General features: G+C 44.5%; 1 protein-coding gene across 2 annotated transcripts in view; it reads right to left on the minus strand.

The window, feature by feature from the left end:
• slc9a8 (solute carrier family 9 member 8) overlaps positions 1–18575 on the minus strand; it is a 194121-nt gene that overhangs the window by 62680 nt on the left and 112866 nt on the right. For both annotated transcript variants that reach the window (XM_084461744.1, XM_084461743.1), the window contains exons 5-7: positions 6797–6880; positions 4601–4702; positions 4315–4349 (exon numbers count right to left, since the gene is read on the minus strand). In XM_084461744.1, coding sequence (XP_084317870.1) covers positions 4315–4349; positions 4601–4702; positions 6797–6880 — 221 coding nt within the window. The remainder of the gene's footprint in view (positions 1–4314; positions 4350–4600; positions 4703–6796; positions 6881–18575) is intronic.

Genomic DNA, 18575 nt, shown 5'->3' on the forward strand with positions numbered 1-18575 from the left:
TGCCTCCGACTCGGGGCTGGGAGCTGTGCTGTCCCAGCATTCTCCGGTAGACAACAAACTACACCCCTGTGCTTTTCTGTCTAGACGCCTCACCCCTGCCGAGAGGAACTACGATGTGGGCAACAAGGAACTCCTCGCGGTGGTTGCACCGGGCTCCTCCCCTCTGGAGATAACACCAGTATACTCACTGTTTTTAACTGTTTTTCTAAGATGGCTCGTTTCATCACTTTGCTTAGTTGCCCTCTGAGGTGTCTAAGGACACCACTGACATAGTGAACAGCCATGTTTTCCGCCAACACGGCATCCCTGTTGGTATTGTTTCTGACCGTCGAACCCAGTTTACCTCCCAGGTCTGGAGAGCCTTCTGTGCAGTCATCGGAGCCACTGTCAGCCTGTCGTCCGGAAACCATCCCCAGACCAATGGAAAGGCTGAAAGAGCCAACCAGGAGATGGAGACTACTCTCCGATGTGTCACCTCAGCCAACCCCACTGCCTGGAGTTCACAGTTGCATTGGGTGGAGTATGCCCATAACACACTGACCAATGCCTCCACTGGCTTTTCTCCCTTCCTTTGTTCTCTTGGATACAAGCCCCCCCTATTTCCTGAGCAGGAGACCGAGATCGCGGTTCCGAGTATACAGACCCACATGCGCCGTTGCCGAAGGATCTGGAGGATGACTCGTGCGGCTCTGCTCCGTGCCGCTACCCAGTCTCGACTCGCCACCAACCGCCAGCGCGCCCCAGCTCCCCAGTACGTTCCTGGACAGAAGGTCTGGTTACGTGCCAAGAACCTGCCCCTTCGGACGGAGTCCAGGAAGCTGTCCCCTCAGCATGTTGGTCCGTTCGAGATCGAGGCTGTCATCAACCCGTGGGCAGTTCGGCTCAAACCTCTCCGTGATCTCTGACTTATACTTATACCAGGGGCGGCGGTATAGCTCAGGAGGTAGAGCGGGTCGTTCAGTGATCGTAGGGTCTGTGGTTCAAATCCCGGCTCCTCCCAACTACCTCTCGAAGTGTCCTTGGGCAAGACACTGAACCCCAAATTGCTCCCAATGAGCAGGCTAGCGCCTTGCATGGCAGCTGCCACCATTGGTGTGTGAATGGCGCTCCGGGCCAGTGTAACAACTGGATGGGGAGCGCATTACAAATGCAGTACCTATCTCCCATATATTTATGCCGTCGGGGGGAAGGGGGGGGGGGGCTGTCACGCCTTCGCCCTACACCTCCCGGGACACTGGTCGGGTTTCTTTCTCTCAAGCTGCGCTGTCGACATCCTACTCTCGGGGCGCCAGGAGACAGCCTTCCCCTCAAGACACTGGTTGGGTTTCTCCTTCGAGACCTCGCAGCGCCCCCACTGGGCAAGCAGCACGTTCCTGCTCGGACGCCAGCCAGCTCACCTGCTCCCCATCAGGGGATAATCTGAGCCTCCTCAACTCATCCACGGCTGTATATCTACCTTGGGTGCCTACTCTTCGATGCCAGTTCAATCGTTGACTAACGTTAGTTTTTGTTGCCACGTAACATTTTTGCCGACTCAAGTTACGCCTGTCTAACCACTGTCTCTCTCTCGCCCTCCAGTCGAACTACGCCGACCTAGGACCGGAGCCTGAGCCCCACCAGCCGGATGTTTTTCTCCCACGTTGTGGGACGCCCTCGGTTACCTTTAATAAACATTTTCATTTTTTAGCACTTTGTTGTCTGCATCTGTCTTTGGGGTCCAGAGCCACAGAAGCCCTTAAAGAATGTCAAGCTAGAGATAAGAAAGCTGGAACAGGATATAAGTATAAATTCGAACACAGCAGAAGGTCATGGTTAGGACTGCATTTTTAATTTCTGTGTTTTCTCTCCACAGCTTGAACATGAGTGAAATAAAAACCAATTCAACTAGGGTTGTGAGCAGCATTGAGCGGGCCCTCGCACCCCACGCGTGTCGGGGTGTGGCGCCGTTAAAGGGTGTGCTATTTCGGTGTCCAGTACTGAGATAAACTTCCTGTCACCAGTAGGTGGCGCTCTAAGCGTGACTCAATACCGACGCATACACTGTAGATGTGTTCAGGACGGTACCTTGATGAAGCGTGATAAATGTTGTGCAAATCGGACAATGTATGTAGGAGTTATGATGACTTCCTGCTTGACCTGTAGGCGGCGCTATAAGTATGACTCAATGCTGATGCACAGATGTGTTCAGGATGCAACCTTCATCAACCCTGAGCAATTTGGAGTAAATGGGATAACATATATAGGAGTTATGAGGACTTCCTGTTTCACCAGTAGGTGGCGCTGTAGGTATGACGCAATTAATCAATCAATCAATCAATCAAAGCTTTATTTGTATAGCGCATTTCATACCCAGAGGCAACACAATGCGCTTTACAGAGAACAAGGGAGGTGGGTATACTACCCACCCCTACATATACTGACTTACAGATGTGTTCAAGATGCGACCTTCATCAAGCATGAGCAATTTGGAGTAAATCGGATCATGTATGTAGGAGTTATGAGTACTTCCTGTTTCACCAGAAGTTGGCGCTGTAAGTGTGACTCAATACCGACGCATAGATGTGTTCAGGATGCGATCTTCATGAAGCGTCAGCAATTTGGTGCAAATCAGATAATGTATGTAGCAGTTTTGAGGACTTCCTGTTTCACCAATAGGTTGCGCTATAAGTATGACGCAATACTGACACATCGATGTGTTCAGGACAGAACCTTCATGAAGCGTGAGAAATATCGGACAAATTGGATAATATATGGAGGGGTTATGAGGACTTCCTGTTTTATGGTGAAACGTCAAAATTCGCCGCAGTGCCACGGCAAGGGTGTTTAGTAAATGTTACATTTTTTTGATAACTTTTAATCAGAAAGGTCATCAGATGAAGCAGACCAAGTGTGAAGTCGATCGGATAAAATCTGTAGGAGTTTGTTAAAGTAGGAGGGATGGAAATGTCAAAAACGAGCAAGATGGCGGACTTCCTGTTGGACTTAGGGTATGGCTCCAAGATACTTTTTTGTGTGTGTGGATAAATTAGCTATGTCTATCAACTTTTGTTTGCCTACGGAAAACTGGAAGGTGGGGCTTGCCATTTTAAACTTTCCAGGGGGCGCTCCCCACTTGCTCCAGCACGCATGCGCACAGCGTGCAATCGTTGCTCCAGCACGCTGTGCAAGTGAGGAAGCTATTTCGTGTCTAAAGATGTTTCTAAAGATCATATTACAGAGGCATGTGAAAAACCACAACAGGCCTACGCTCTATGTAAGCACAACTAGCGATTCATAAAGACAGATTGATGAAAACAACCGTTTCGCGGCAGAAAATAGATTTTTAGAAACTGCATTCTCGGTGCCCCCACCACCGCCATTACATGCATATGGCTCGCGCTGGATTTTAAATTTCTTCTACATGCCTCCGAACTACACCAAAGTGATCTCGGTGAGTCAAACGTCTTATAATATGTCGTAAATAAGGTCCAGGTTGTCAAAAACGAGCATTGTCCTTTAAGATGAAGCTGACCAAATAGGAAGTTGATCGGATGAAATCTGTAGGAGGAGTTTGTTAAAGTACGAGGCATGGAAATGGTAAAAACAAGGAAAAAATGGCACATTAGGAGCAAATGTGCCATTTGGGGGAAGAAGTATGAGGTATATGGGGGGGGATGCGGACAGATTATTTCGATTGTCGGGTGAGTTGTTGACGAGGGGGGCTTTGGTCTTAAATTCTGGACCTTTGGTCGTGAGGGGGGGTTCGTCTGATCCACACGGGCTGCCCCAGGTCTGGCATACTGCTGCCTCTTGGGGTTGCTTGCTCAACGATGCCTGCTGGTGGTTAGGGTACAACCCTTAAAAAGTAATGAAATGCTCATTTAACTTTAACTAATTTAACATATGGACATGTGCAGGGTGAAACAATGTCACAAGGAACGCGCAATAGAGAAATTTAAAGGGGACGCTTTCCCCTCGATTCAGCGTTTGGCTTTCATTAAACAGTCATATAAACTGCCTATGTAGGCGACAGCCAGTGTACTGCCAATGTACTGTAGAATTGGCTTGCCTGAATTCATGTGGAGAATCATATGTGGAAAACTCCAGAACACTCAAGTCCACGCGACTGCATAAGTAAAGGGACAACAAGAACATGTTTTCTCTGAAAGTGCAGCTCTTCCCATTACGCAGACTAAATTTGTAAGTGCCTTAAGCTCTAAGACTATGGGCTGGAGAGGAAAAGGCTGAAGCATCACACCTCTGGCACCTCTACACCTCTCCAATAGGGGTACTCATCCCTCCCTACACAGGTAGATTGTTCAACAGACAACTCACCTGTCTGTCATAGTCATCTTGTAGATGACGTCAGCCTGTGATGAAGACAGAAGACACATCATATTCATACTCTCAAAGTAGGGCAGTGCTTTTATGTGGCCAATCTGCAATGAATTGAACCTAGGCTAACGAAACACTTTGAAAGTGAAATTAACAAATGTTACCTAATGTATTACAATGATCTTAATAAAAAGTCATACTTGTGTTGGTACTGTAATCCCAGGATTTATGTAATCAAGTGATATGCCAACCATTTTAACTGAAGTGAGTCTTTCAGAACGCTTACCTGTCCTAGGAAGTAGATTCCTCCTCCCACAATAAAAGCTGAGATGGCTGTGCCAATTACAGCAAACAAGGTGATGGAGCCAATGTTCTGGAAAAAATTCCCCTGACCACCACACAAAAGTATAATGTGAGCTATATGAAATGGTATAAGACATATCTACAATGATCAGTCAAATAACAAACAAGTGCAAAAGAAACAGGTTGTCCCCCACCAATGATGTATCGCCTCTTTGTGTCACTGAAGCAGTGGAAGCATTTGCAGGTTTATTCTGCTGATACAGTAGTACATTCATGTAAACTTCAATGAGAGCGCACAAGAAAAAATCCCACAGTTCTCTGTGAACATGATGTAGTGACATCCAAAACGATGCTACCATTTTTGAAAATGAAGGCAGACCAAAATATCTCTGATGCGAGACAAAACAGTCACAACATTATACAATATTTGCTGCCTCTACGTATTGGTAGCCTAATGTCACGACCCAAAACTATTTAGAAAGTTAAATGAAGCACAACTGTTCATGGTGCAATTGCAAAATTGCATAATGAAAGGTGGTGTATCTGGAAATATCTGGACAAAGTAAACTTGAGCCAAACCTGCTGTTTGTCAAAGATATTCAGATGTCTGCAGCAATGTGTTATGCGGACCTTCAAATGTCCACAGTCGTAACAGTTGCAATAAAAATTATTCAACCCCCATTGCATATTAGGCTTAATGGCAAAATTAAAGATTTCTCAGCTGTTTGTAATAAACAAAGTAGACAAGAACAGTTGAAATAGTTCAATAAAACTAATATTACAATGGTTTTTATCCAATTTCAACACAAAATGCTACTTTTAATCACTACTGTAGTCATACATTTCAAATTTATTCTACCCCCCGTCTCAAGCACACCTGATGCAACTAATCAAAATTGCCCAACCCCCTGTTTCATGCACACCTGGTGCAACTAATTAGTTCAGGTGTTCTAGAGATAGAAAACATAGGCTGTGTCTCAAACAACTAAAATGCTGCCTATTTAGGCGGAGGAAGGGAGGCCTCAAGTCATGTGCTACCTGCTGAGGTGCCTCCGACTGGATTTTGAAGGAAGATATCCCACAATCAAATGCGCCCGCCTCACTGCTCCGAACAAAAGAGCAATTTTGGAGAGCAATTTTGTCTCCATGACTGTTGATATGTCGCTTTATGAAGTTTGAATGTTTTCAGGCGAGAAAGTAGCCATGTAGATTCCCAAAATGTGGCCAGTTTAAAAACTTCTGTGGCTTATTTATATGGTTTTGAGCATATTGGAGCCGAATTTTCTTGTGCTTTTGGGTCAGTAGTGGTGTACGTCTTGGAGCATGGAGCCATTCAGTGTTCAGTATGCGCCTTACTGTGCAAACTGAAACGTCAGTGCCTGCTGCCACCAAGTCTTGCTGCAGGTGTTTTGTAGTCACTCTAGGGTTTTTGACCACTTGCCTACTCAGGAATCTGGTGGCAGCCACTGATAGCTTCCTCTTTCTGCCACATCCAGGTAGTGTAGCCACTGTTCCTTTAACTTTAAACTTGCAAACTATGCTTCCAACTGTATCTCTAGGAACATTCAGTGCATTTGCTATCTTTTTGTATCCTTTTCCTTGTTTGTGCAATGATCTCTTCTCTGAACGTTTTGGACAATTCTTTTGACTTAGCCATATGTCTAACATGCAATCAAGCGTCACTCTCAACACACCCCTAGCCAGTCCAGGTTTTGTGTTCCATCTCTAGCACACCTGAACTAATTAGTTGAACCAGGTGTGCTTGAAACAGGAGGTAGGGTAATTTTGAATAGTTGCATCAGGTGTGCTTGATACAGGGGGTAGAATAATTTTGATACTGCAGTCATTGTGTGTTGAAATTGGATAAAACCATTGTAATATTAGTTTTATTTAACTATTTCAACTGTTCTTGTCTTCTTTTTATTACAAACAGCTGAGAAATTTTACATTTTGCCAATACGCCTAATATGCAGTGGGGGTTGAATAATTCTGATTGCAACTGTATGAAAAAAGCTTTCATATAGAACCTTTCAGAGCTGAAAGGTTCTCAGAAAGAACCCCATGGAGCTGAAGAATGTTCTATTTTGAACTGTAGTATGGGGCTCTGCATGGAACTTTTTTTTCAGATGGTTCTTCTATTGTGCTTCTACTGTATAAAGCACCCTTTTTTAGAGTGTACCTTGTGCAGAGAGTATCCAGACTCAAAGATGATTGGCGGTAGAAGCAGGAGAAAGAACATGTTTGGTCTGAACATCTCCTCTTCCTGTGGGATAAGACAGAGACTCGGCTTTAGAACAGGTTTGAACAGGTGCACCCATACTCTGTGGTTCCATGCTGCTATGATCCATTATGGATAGAGGTTTAAAATGTGCAGAGCATTCCCATTTCTGTAATGCATTTCACATGGCTGACATGCATGTCTGCTTACATGGTAATGTACTGTACATACCCATTTAAATACTCTATCCTGAATGCGTCAAATCAAAATGCAGTTTTTTATCTAATGCTAACAGGATATGTGAGAATTTTGAAGTTGGTTATCCTCCAGATGAGTAGTATAGGCTAACAGTGTGGTAACATACAGTATGCGAAGATCTGATATGTTATTATCCACTCCCATTCTCTGTTTTGACAAAGTTGCCTCCACGCCCGGCGACTGCCAGGGCATGGGATATATTTTCTGTTGCGTATGTTCGTTATTTAATTTGTTCTTTAGCAGGATTACGCAAAAAATACCAGAGTGATTTTCACGAAACATAGCCATCCTTCACTTCATCATGAATAAGACACAACTCTTATAGATCTCCACAAAGATGTGTTTTTAAGATTTTTTTTTTAAGGTTGGCTCTTCGTTAGAATGAAGATTCCAATCAGCTTTAGATAGATATGAACTTCATTTATTTGCTGTTTTTGTAAACAGTGTTATCTTTCTATACATGTGAAACAAAATATGATTCATGAGAAACAAATCAGATAAACACGGTATTAGGAAAAAATCTTAGCCTGGATCCTGTGGTAGGCTATTACATATAAACTGAGGTGTGACTTAAACCATTTGAACTCAGTTACACCAACAAAATGCATTAATGCGAGAAGGCCTTTGCTCTCTGAGCACCCTTTCTAGTTCATTCATATGGTGCTTAGTGGGAACGATAAGAGCAGGGAGGGGGAGAGGAAAGAGTTACATTAGCAATAGCCTTCAGCCGGTTAATCGGTTAACTGCAGATTATATTTTGACCGGTTAGGCACATAAGTCTATAGGTTCATTTGCATGTACTCCACTTTAGCTATACTAGCTAGATAGCCTGCTAACTAAGTTATTTGGCTTAGTTACCAAAAATGTTAGATGTTAGACAGAGTGCCGTGTTTTTGCAGACTGGAATATTAGCTAGCTAAGTTGAAGAGTCCACAGGCAAATTTTCAGCTTTCTCCCCTTTGTGTTTCAAAGTTTATTTGTGCTGCTGTTGCAAAGCCATACCACATTAGAGGGCAATAGAACAAATAATCTGTCTGCTTATTAACTCCTTGATCATAACAGAATATAATAACTTTCACCACTGCTCATTTTAGATACAGTAGGTAGGCCAACTGCAAGAAAAGTTTTTTTTTTAATAAATTATCAAACATACAATGGATCATTTCTGGCAGAACACTTGAATAGGTGCAAATTCGGATGAAGAACGGTCCTCTCCGAGGGGAGACCAGTTCTGAATGAGTGTCCATGATCCCTGAAGAGAAAGCGAAATTTGCTATTGTTGACAAAAAATACTGGCAGCCAGAAAGAAACATAGTTACGTAGTTATCTAACGTTAGATATTTATTAGGGCCCGAGCACTGGCTGTGCGAGGCCCTATTGAAACTCGAAGGATTATTAGGGCCCGAGCACTGGCGGTGCGAGGCCCTATTGTATTTCGAAGGATTATTATTAGGGCCCGAGCACTGGTGGTGCGAGGCCCTATTGAAACTCGAAGGATTATTATTAGGGCCCGAGCACTGGCGGTGCGAGGCCCTATTGTATTTCGAAGGATTATTATTAGGGCCCGAGCACACTGGCGGTGCGAGGCCCTATTGTATTTCGAAGGATTATTCTCCTTCTTCTCCTTCTTCTCCTTCTCCTTCTTCTTCCAAAACAAATGCCTTTTTGGCGGCCTAAACATCGATGAAAACGGATGAAACTTTGCAGATACGTCAGTCCCGGTGAAAAATTTGATAATTCATGGGTGACGGAAATGGGCGTGGCAAAACGGCTCAAGAGCGCCCCCTGGAAAATTTAAAATGGCGAGCCCCACCTTCCAGTTTGATGTAGGCGAACGAAATTCGGTGGGCATATGTAGTTCATCGAGACACACTAAAATGTCTCTTAGAGCTATACCCAACATGCAACAGGAAGTCCGCAATTTTGCTCTTAATGTGCCATTTTCCCCTTGTTTTGACCATTTCCATGCCTCGTACTTTAACGAACTCCTCCTACAGATTTCATCCGATCAACTTCCTATTCGGTCAGCTTCATCTTAAGACCTTTGTGATCAAAAGTTATCAAAAAAATTGAGTTTTCACCAAACACCCTTGCCGTGGCGCCCCGCCAAAGTTTGACATTTCGCCATAAAACACGAAGTCCTCATAACTCCTCCATACATTATCCAATTTGTCCGATATATCTCACGCTTCATGACGGTTCTGTCCTGAACACATCTATGTGTCAGTATTGCATCATACTTATAGCGCCACCTATTGGTGAAACAGGAAGTCCTCATAACTCCTCCATACATTATCCAATTTGTCCGATATATCTCACGCTTCATGACGGTTCTGTCCTGAACACATCTATGTGTCAGTATTGCGTCATACTTATAGCGCCACCTATTGGTGAAACAGGAAGTCCTCATAACTCCTCCATACATTATCCAATTTGTCCGATATATCTCACGCTTCATGACGGTTCTGTCCTGAACACATCTATGTGTCAGTATTGCGTCATACTTATAGCGCCACCTATTGGTGAAACAGGAAGTCCTCATAACTCCTACATACATTAGCCAATTCGTCCGATATATCTCACGCTTCATGACGGTTCTGTCCTGAACACATCTATGTGTCAGTATTACATCATACTTATAGCGCCACCTATTGGTGAAACAGGAAGTCCCCATAACTCCTCCATACATTATCGGATTTGTCCGATATATCTCACGCTTCATGACGGTTCTGTCCTGAACACATCTATGTGTCAGTATTGCGTCATACTTATAGCGCCACCTATTGGTGAAACAGGAAGTCCTCATAACTCCTACATACATTATCCAATTCGTCCGATATATCTCACGCTTCATGACGGTTCTGTCCTGAACACATCTATGTGTCAGTATTGCATCATACTTATAGCGCCACCTATTGGTGAAACAGGAAGTCCTCATAACTACTACATACATTATCCAATTTGTCCGATATATCTCACGCTTCATGGCGGTTCTGTCCTGAACACATCTATGTGTCAGTATTGCGTCATACTTATAGCGCCACCTATTGGTGAAACGAAGTCCTCACAACTCCTCCATACATTATCCAATTTGTCCGATATAGCTCACGCTTCATGACGGTTCTGTCCTGAACACATCTATGTTTCAGTATTGCGTCATACGTATAGCGCTACTACCTATTGGTGAAACAGGAAGTCCTCATAACTCCTGCATACATTATCCGATTTGCACCAAATTGCTGACGCTTCATGAAGGTGGCCTTCTGAACCCATCTATGTGTCGGTATTGAGTCACACTCACAGCGCCACCTACTGGTGAAACAGGAAGTCCTCATAACTCCTACATACGTTATCCGATTTACTCAACATTTCTCACGCTTCATCAAGGTACCGTCCTGAACACATCTATGCTTCGGTATTGAGTCACGCCTAGAGCGCCACCTACTGGTGACAGGAAGTTTCTCTCAGTACTGCACACCGCCAAAGTTTGATATTTCGCCATAAAACACGAAGTCCTCATAACTCCTCCATACATTATCCAATTTGTCCGATATATCTCACACTTCATGACGGTTCTGTCCTGAACACATCTATGTGCCAGTATTGCATCATACTTATAGCGCCACCTATTGGTGAAACAGGAAGTCCTCATTACTCCTCCATACATTATCCAATTCGTCCAATATATCTCACGCTTCATGAAGGTTCTGTCCTGAACACATCTATGTGTCAGTATTGCGTCATACTTATAGCGCCACCTATTGGTGAAACAGGAAGTCCTCATAACTCCTGCATACATCATCCGATTTGCACCAAATTGCTGACGCTTCGTGAAGGTCAACTTCTGAACACATCTTTGCGTCGGTATTGAGTCACACTTACAGCGCCGCCCACAGGTCAAGCAGGAAGTCCTCATAACTCCTACATACGTTATTCCATTTACTCAACATGTCTCACGCTTCATCAAGGTACCGTCCTGAACACATCTATGCTTCGGTATTGAGTCACGCTTAGAGCGCCACCTACTAGTGACAGGAAGTTTCTCTCAGTACTGCACACCGAAATAGCACACCCTTTAATGGCGCCACACCCCGACACGCGTGGGGTGCGAGGGCCCGTTCACTGCTGCTCGCAGCCCTAGTTCTCCTTCTTCTTCTACCTTCTCCTTCTTCTCCCCAAACAAATGCCTTTTTGGCGGCCTAAACATCGATGAAAACTAATGAAACTTTGCAGATACGTCAGTCCCGGTGAAAAATTTGATAATTCATGGGTGACGGAAATGGGTGTGGCAAAACGGCTCAAGAGCGCCCCCTGGAAAGTTTAAAATGGCGAGCCCCACCTTTCAGTTTGATGTAGGCGAACGAAATTCGGTGGGCATATGTATTTCATCGAGCCACACTTAAATGTCTCTTGGAGCTATACCCAACATGCAACAGGAAGTCCGCCATTTTGCTCTTAATGTGCCATTTTGTCCTTGTTTTGACCATTTCCATGCCTCGTACTGTGACGAACTCCTCCTACAGATTTCATCCGATCAACTTCATATCGGGTCAGCTTCATCTTAAGACCTTTGTGATCAAAAGTTATCAAGAAAATTGAGTTTTCACCAAACACCCTTGCCGTGGCGCCCTGCCAAAGTTTGACATTTCGCCATAAAACACGAAGTCCTCATAACTCCTCCATACATTATCCAATTCGTCCGATATATCTCACGCTTCATGACGGTTCTGTCCTGAACACATCTATGTGTCAGTATTGCGTCATACTTATAGCGCCACCTATTGGTGAAACAGGAAGTCCTCATAACTCCTCCATACATTATCCAATTTGTCCGATATATCTCACGCTTCATGACGGTTCTGTCCTGAACACATCTATGTGTCAGTATTGCGTCATACTTATAGCGCCACCTATTGGTGAAACAGGAAGTCCTCATAACTCCTCCATACATTATCCGATTCGTCCGATATATCTCACGCTTCATGACGGTTCTGTCCTGAACACATCTATGTGTCAGTATTGCATCATACTTATAGCGCCACCTATTGGTGAAACAGGAAGTCCTCATAACTCCTACATACATTATCCAATTCGTCCGATATATCTCACGCTTCATGAGGGTTCTGTCCTGAACACATCTATGTGTCAGTATTGCGTCATACTTATAGCGCCACCTATTGGTGTAACAGGAAGTCCTCATAACTCCTCCATACATTATCCAATTTGTCCGATATATCTCACGCTTCATGACGGTTCTGTCCTGAACACATCTATGTGTCAGTATTGCGTCATACTTATAGCGCCACCTATTGGTGAAACAGGAAGTCCTCATAACTCCTCCATACATTATCCTATTTGTCCGATATATCTCACGCTTCATGACGGTTCTGTCCTGAACACATCTATGTGTCAGTATTGCGTCATACTTATAGCGCCACCTATTGGTGAAACAGGAAGTCCTCATAACTCCCGCATACATCATTCGATTTGCACCAAATTGCTGACGCTTCGTGAAGGTCACCTTCTGAACACATCTATGCGTCGGTATTGAGTCACACTTACAGCGCCACCTACTGGTGAAACAGGAAGAACTCATAACTCCTAAATATGTTATCCGATTTACTCCAAATTGCTCATGCTTGATGAAGGTCGCATCTTGAACACTTCTGTAAGTCAGTATTGCGTCATACCTACAGCGCCACCTGCTGGTGAAACAGGAAGTCCTCATAACTCCTCCATACATTATCCAATTTGTCCGATATATCTCACGCTTCATGAAGGTTCTGTCCTGAACACATCTATGTGTCAGTATTGCGTCATACTTATAGCGCCACCTATTGGTGAAACAGGAAGTCCTCAGAACTACTGCATACATCATCCGATTTGCACCAAATTGCTGACGCTTCATGAAGGTCACCTTCTGAACGCATCTATGCGTCGGTATTGAGTCACACTTACAGCGCCACCTACTGGTGAAACAGGAAGTACTCATAACTCCTACATACGTTATCCGATTTACTCCAAATTGCTCATGCTTGATGAAGGTCGCATCTTGAACACTTCTGTAAGTCAGTATTGCGTCATACCTACAGCGCCACCTACTGGTGAAACAGGAAGTCCTCATAACTCCTCCATACATTATCCGATTTACTCAAGATGTCTCACGCTTCATCAAGGTACCGTCCTGAACACATCTATGCTTCGGTATTGTCACGCTTAGAGCGCCACCTACTGGTGACAGGAAGTTTCTCTCAGCACAGGACACCGAAATAGCACACCCTTTAACGGCGCCGCACCCCGACACGCGTGGGGTGCGAGGGCCCGCTCACTGCTGCTCGCAGCCCTAGTTAGGGCCCGAGCACTGGCGGTGCGAGGCCCTATTGAAACTCGAAGGATTATTAGGGCCCGAGCACTGGCGGTGCGAGGCCCTATTGTATTTCGAAGGATTATTATTAGGGCCCGAGCACTGGCGGTGCGAGGCCCTATTGAAACTCGAAGGATTATTATTATTATTAGGGCCCGAGCACTGGCGGTGCGAGGCCCTATTGTATTTCGAAGGATTATTATTATTCTTTTCCCCAAACAAATGCCTTTTTGACGGCCTAAACATCGATGAAAACGGATGAAACTTTGCAGATACGTCAGTCCCGGTGAAAAATTTGATAATTCATGGGTGACGGAAATGGGCGTGGCAAAACGGCTCAAGAGCGCCCCCTGGAAAGTTTAAAATGGCGAGCCCCACCTTTCAGTTTGATGTAGGCGAACGAAATTCGGAGGGCATATGTATTTCATCGAGACACACTAAAATGTCTCTTGGAGCTATACCCAACATGCAACAGGAAGTCCGCCATTTTGCTTTTAATGTGCCATTTTGTCCTTGTTTTGACCATTTCCATGCCTCGTACTTCGACGAACTCCTCCTACAGATTTCATCCGATCAACTTCATATCGGGTCAGCTTCATCTTAAGACCTTTGTGATCAAAAGTTATCAAAAAAAATTAGTTTTCACCACACACCCTTGCCGTGGCGCCCCGCCAAAGTTTGACATTTCGCCATAAAACACGAAGTCCTCATAACTCCTCCATACATTATCCAATTTGTCCGATATATCTCACGCTTCATGACGGTTCTGTCCTGAACACATCTATGTGTCAGTATTGCGTCATACTTATAGCGCCACCTATTGGTGAAACAGGAAGTCCTCATAACTCCTCCATACATTATCCAATTTGTCCGATATATCTCACGCTTCATGACGGTTCTGTCCTGAACACATCTATGTGTCAGTATTGCGTCATACTTATAGCGCCACCTATTGGTGAAACAGGAAGTCCTCATAACTCCTCCATACATTATCCAATTTGTCCGATATATCTCACGCTTCATGACGGTTCTGTCCTGAACACATCTATGTGTCAGTATTGCGTCATACTTATAGCGCCACCTATTGGTGAAACAGGAAGTCCTCATAACTCCTCCATACATTATCCAATTTGTCCGATATATCTCACGCTTCATGACGGTTCTGTCCTGAACACATCTATGTGTCAGTATTGCGTCATACTTATAGCGCCACCTATTGGTGAAACAGGAAGTCCTCATAACTCCTCCATACATTATCCAATTTGTCCGATATATCTCACGCTTCATGACGGTTCCGTCCTGAACAGATCTATGTGTCCGTATTGTGTCATACTTATAGCGTCACCTATTGGTGAAACAGGAAGTCCTCATAACTCCTCCATACATTATCCAATTTGTCCGATATATCTCACGCTTCATGACGGTTCTGTCCTGAACACATCTATGTGTCAGTATTGCGTCATACTTATAGCGCCACCTACTGGTGAAACAGGAAGTCCTCATAACTCCTACATACGTTATCCGATTTACTCAACATTTCTCACGCTTCATCAAGGTACCGTCCTGAACACAACTATGCTTCGGTATTGAGTCACACCTAGAGCGCCACCTACTGGTGACAGGAAGTACTCATAACTCCTACATATGTTATCCGATTTACTCCAAATTGCTCATGCTTGATGAAGGTCGCATCTTGAACACATCTGTAGGTCAGTATTGCGTCATACCTACAGCGCCACCTACTGCTTACAGGAAGTCCTCATAACTCCTACATACTTTGTCCGATTTACACAACATTTCTCACGCTTCATCAAGGTACCGTCCTGAACACATCTATGCGTCGGTATTGAGTCACGCTTAGAGCGCCACCTACTGGTGACAGGAAGTTTCTGTCGGTACTGGACACCGAAATAGCACACCCTTTAACGGCGCCACACCCCGACCCGGGTGGGGTGCGAGGGCCCGCTCACTGCTGCTCGCAGCACTAGTTAGGGCCCGAGCACTGGCGGTGCGAGGCCCTATTGTATTTCGAAGGATTATTATTCTACCTTCTACCTTCTACCTTCTCCTTCTTCTCCCCAAACAAATGCCTTTTTGGCGGCCTAAACATCGATGAAAACGGATGAAACTTTGCAGATACGTCAGGCCCGGTGAAAAATTTGATAATTCATGGGTGACGGAAATGGGCGTGGCAAAACGGCTCAAGAGCGCCCCCTGGAAAATCTAAAATGGCGAGCCCCACCTTTCAGTTTGATGTAGGCGAACGAAATTCGGAGGGCATATGGAGTTCATCGAGACGCACTAAAATGTCTCTTGGAGCTATACCCAACATGCAACAGGAAGGCCGCCATTTTGCTTTTAATGTGCCATTTTGTCCTTGTTTTGACCATTTCCATGCCTCGTACTTCGACGAACTCCTCCTACAGATTTCATCCGATCAACTTCATATCGGGTCAGCTTCATCTTAAGGCCTTTCTGATCAAAAGTTATCAAAAAAATTGAGTTTTCACTAAACACCCTTGCCGTGGCGCCCCGCCAAAGTTTGACATTTCGCCATAAAACACGAAGTCCTCATAACTCCTCCATACATTATCCAATTTGTCCGATATATCTCACGCTTCATGACGGTTCTGTCCTGAACACATCTATGTGTCAGTATTGCGTCATACTTATAGCGCCACCTATTGGTGAAACAGGAAGTCCTCATAACTCCTCCATACATTATCCAATTTGTCCGATATATCTCACGCTTCATGACGGTTCTGTCCTGAACACATCTATGTGTCAGTATTGCGTCATACTTATTGCGCCACCTATTGGTGAAACAGGAAGTCCTCATAACTCCTACATACATTATCCAATTCGTCCGATATATCTCACGCTTCATGACGGTTCTGTCCTGAACACATCTATGTGTCAGTATTGCATCATACTTATAGCGCCACCTATTGGTGAAACAGGAAGTCCCCATAACTCCTCCATACATTATTGGATTTGTCCGATATATCTCACGCTTCATGAGGGTTCTGTCCTGAACACATCTATGTGTCAGTATTGCGTCATACTTATAGCGCCACCTATTGGTGAAACAGGAAGTCCTCATAACTCCTCCATACATTATCCAATTCGTCCGATATATCTCACGCTTCATGAAGGTTCTGTCCTGAACACATCTATGTGTCAGTATTGCGTCATACTTATAGCGCCACCTATTGGTAAAACAGGAAGTCCTCATAACTCCTCCATACATTATCCGATTTGTCCGATATATCTCACGCTTCATGACGGTTCTGTCCTGAACACATCTATTTGTCAGTATTGCGTCATACTTATAGCGCCACCTATTGGTGAAACAGGAAGTCCTCATAACTCCTCCATACATTATCCGATTTGTCCGATTTATCTCACGCTTCATGACGGTTCTGTCCTGAACACATCTATGTGTCAGTATTGCGTCATACTTATAGCGCCACCTATTGGTGAAACAGGAAGTCCTCATAACTCCTGCATACATCATCCGATTTGCACCAAATTGCTGACGCTTCATAAAGGTCACCTTCTGAACACATCTATGCGTCGCTATTGAGTTACACTTACAGCGCCACCTACTGGTGAAACAGGAAGTACTCATAACTCCTACATACATTATCCGATTTACTCCAAATTGCTCATGCTTGATGAAGGTTGCATCTTGAACACATCTGTAGGTCAGTATTGCGTCATACCTACAGCGCCACCTACTGCTTACAGGAAGTCCTCATAACTCCTACATACTTTGTCCGATTTACACAACATTTCTCACGCTTCATCAAGGTACTGTCCTGAACACATCTATGCTTTGGTATTGAGTCACGCTTAGAGCGCCACCTACTGGTGACAGGAAGTTTCTGTCAGTACTGGACACCGAAATAGCACACCCTTTAACGGCGCCACACCCCGACCCGCGTGGGGTGCGAGGGCCCGCTCACTGCTGCTCGCAGCACTAGTTAGGGCCCGAGCACTGGCGGTGCGAGGCCCTATTGAAACTCGAAGGATTATTATTCTCCTTCTCCTTCTTCTCCTTTACTCCAAACAAATGCCTTTTAGGCGGCCTGAACATCGATGAAAACGGATGAAACTTTGCAGATACGTCAGTCCCGGTGAAAAATTTGATAATTCATGGGTGACGGAAATGGGCGTGGCAAAACGGCTCAAGAGCGCCCCCTGGAAAATCTAAAATGGCGAGCCCCACCTTTCAGTTTGATGTAGGCGAACGAAATTCGGAGGGCATATGAAGTTCATCGAGACGCACTAAAATGTCTCTTGGAGCTATACCCAACATGCAACAGGAAGGCCGCCATTTTGCTTTTAATGTGCCATTTTGTCCTTGTTTTGACCATTTCCATGCCTCGTACTTCGACGAACTCCTCCTACAGATTTCATCCGATCAACTTCATATTCGGTCAGCTTCATCTTAAGACCTTTGTGATCAAAAGTTATCAAAAAAATTGAGTTTTCACCAAACACCCTTGCCGTGGCGCCCCGCCAAAGTTTGACATTTCGCCATAAAACACGAAGTCCTCATAACTCCTACATACATTATCCAATTTGTCCGATATATCTCACGCTTCATGACGGTTCTGTCCTGAACACATCTATGTGTCAGTATTGCGTCATACTTATAGCGCCACCTATTGGTGAAACAGGAAGTCCTCATAACTCCTCCATACATTATCCAATTCGTCCGATATATCTCACGCTTCATGACGGTTCTGTCCTGAACACATCTATGTGTCAGTATTGCGTCATACTTATAGCGCCACCTATTGGTGAAACAGGAAGTCCTCATAACTCCTCCATACATTATCCAATTCGTCCGATATATCTCACGCTTCATGAAGGTTCTGTCCTGAACACATCTATGTGTCAGTATTGCGTCATACTTATAGCGCCACCTATTGGTAAAACAGGAAGTCCTCATAACTCCTCCATACATTATCCGATTTGTCCGATATATCTCACGCTTCATGAGGGTTCTGTCCTGAACACATCTATGTGTCAGTATTGCGTCATACTTATAGCGCCACCTATTGGTGAAACAGGAAGTCCTCATAACTCCTCCATACATTATCCGATTTG

This window comes from Borostomias antarcticus (assembly GCF_949987555.1).
Source record: "Borostomias antarcticus genome assembly, chromosome: 3".
Classification (NCBI taxonomy): Eukaryota; Metazoa; Chordata; class Actinopteri; order Stomiiformes; family Stomiidae; genus Borostomias; species Borostomias antarcticus.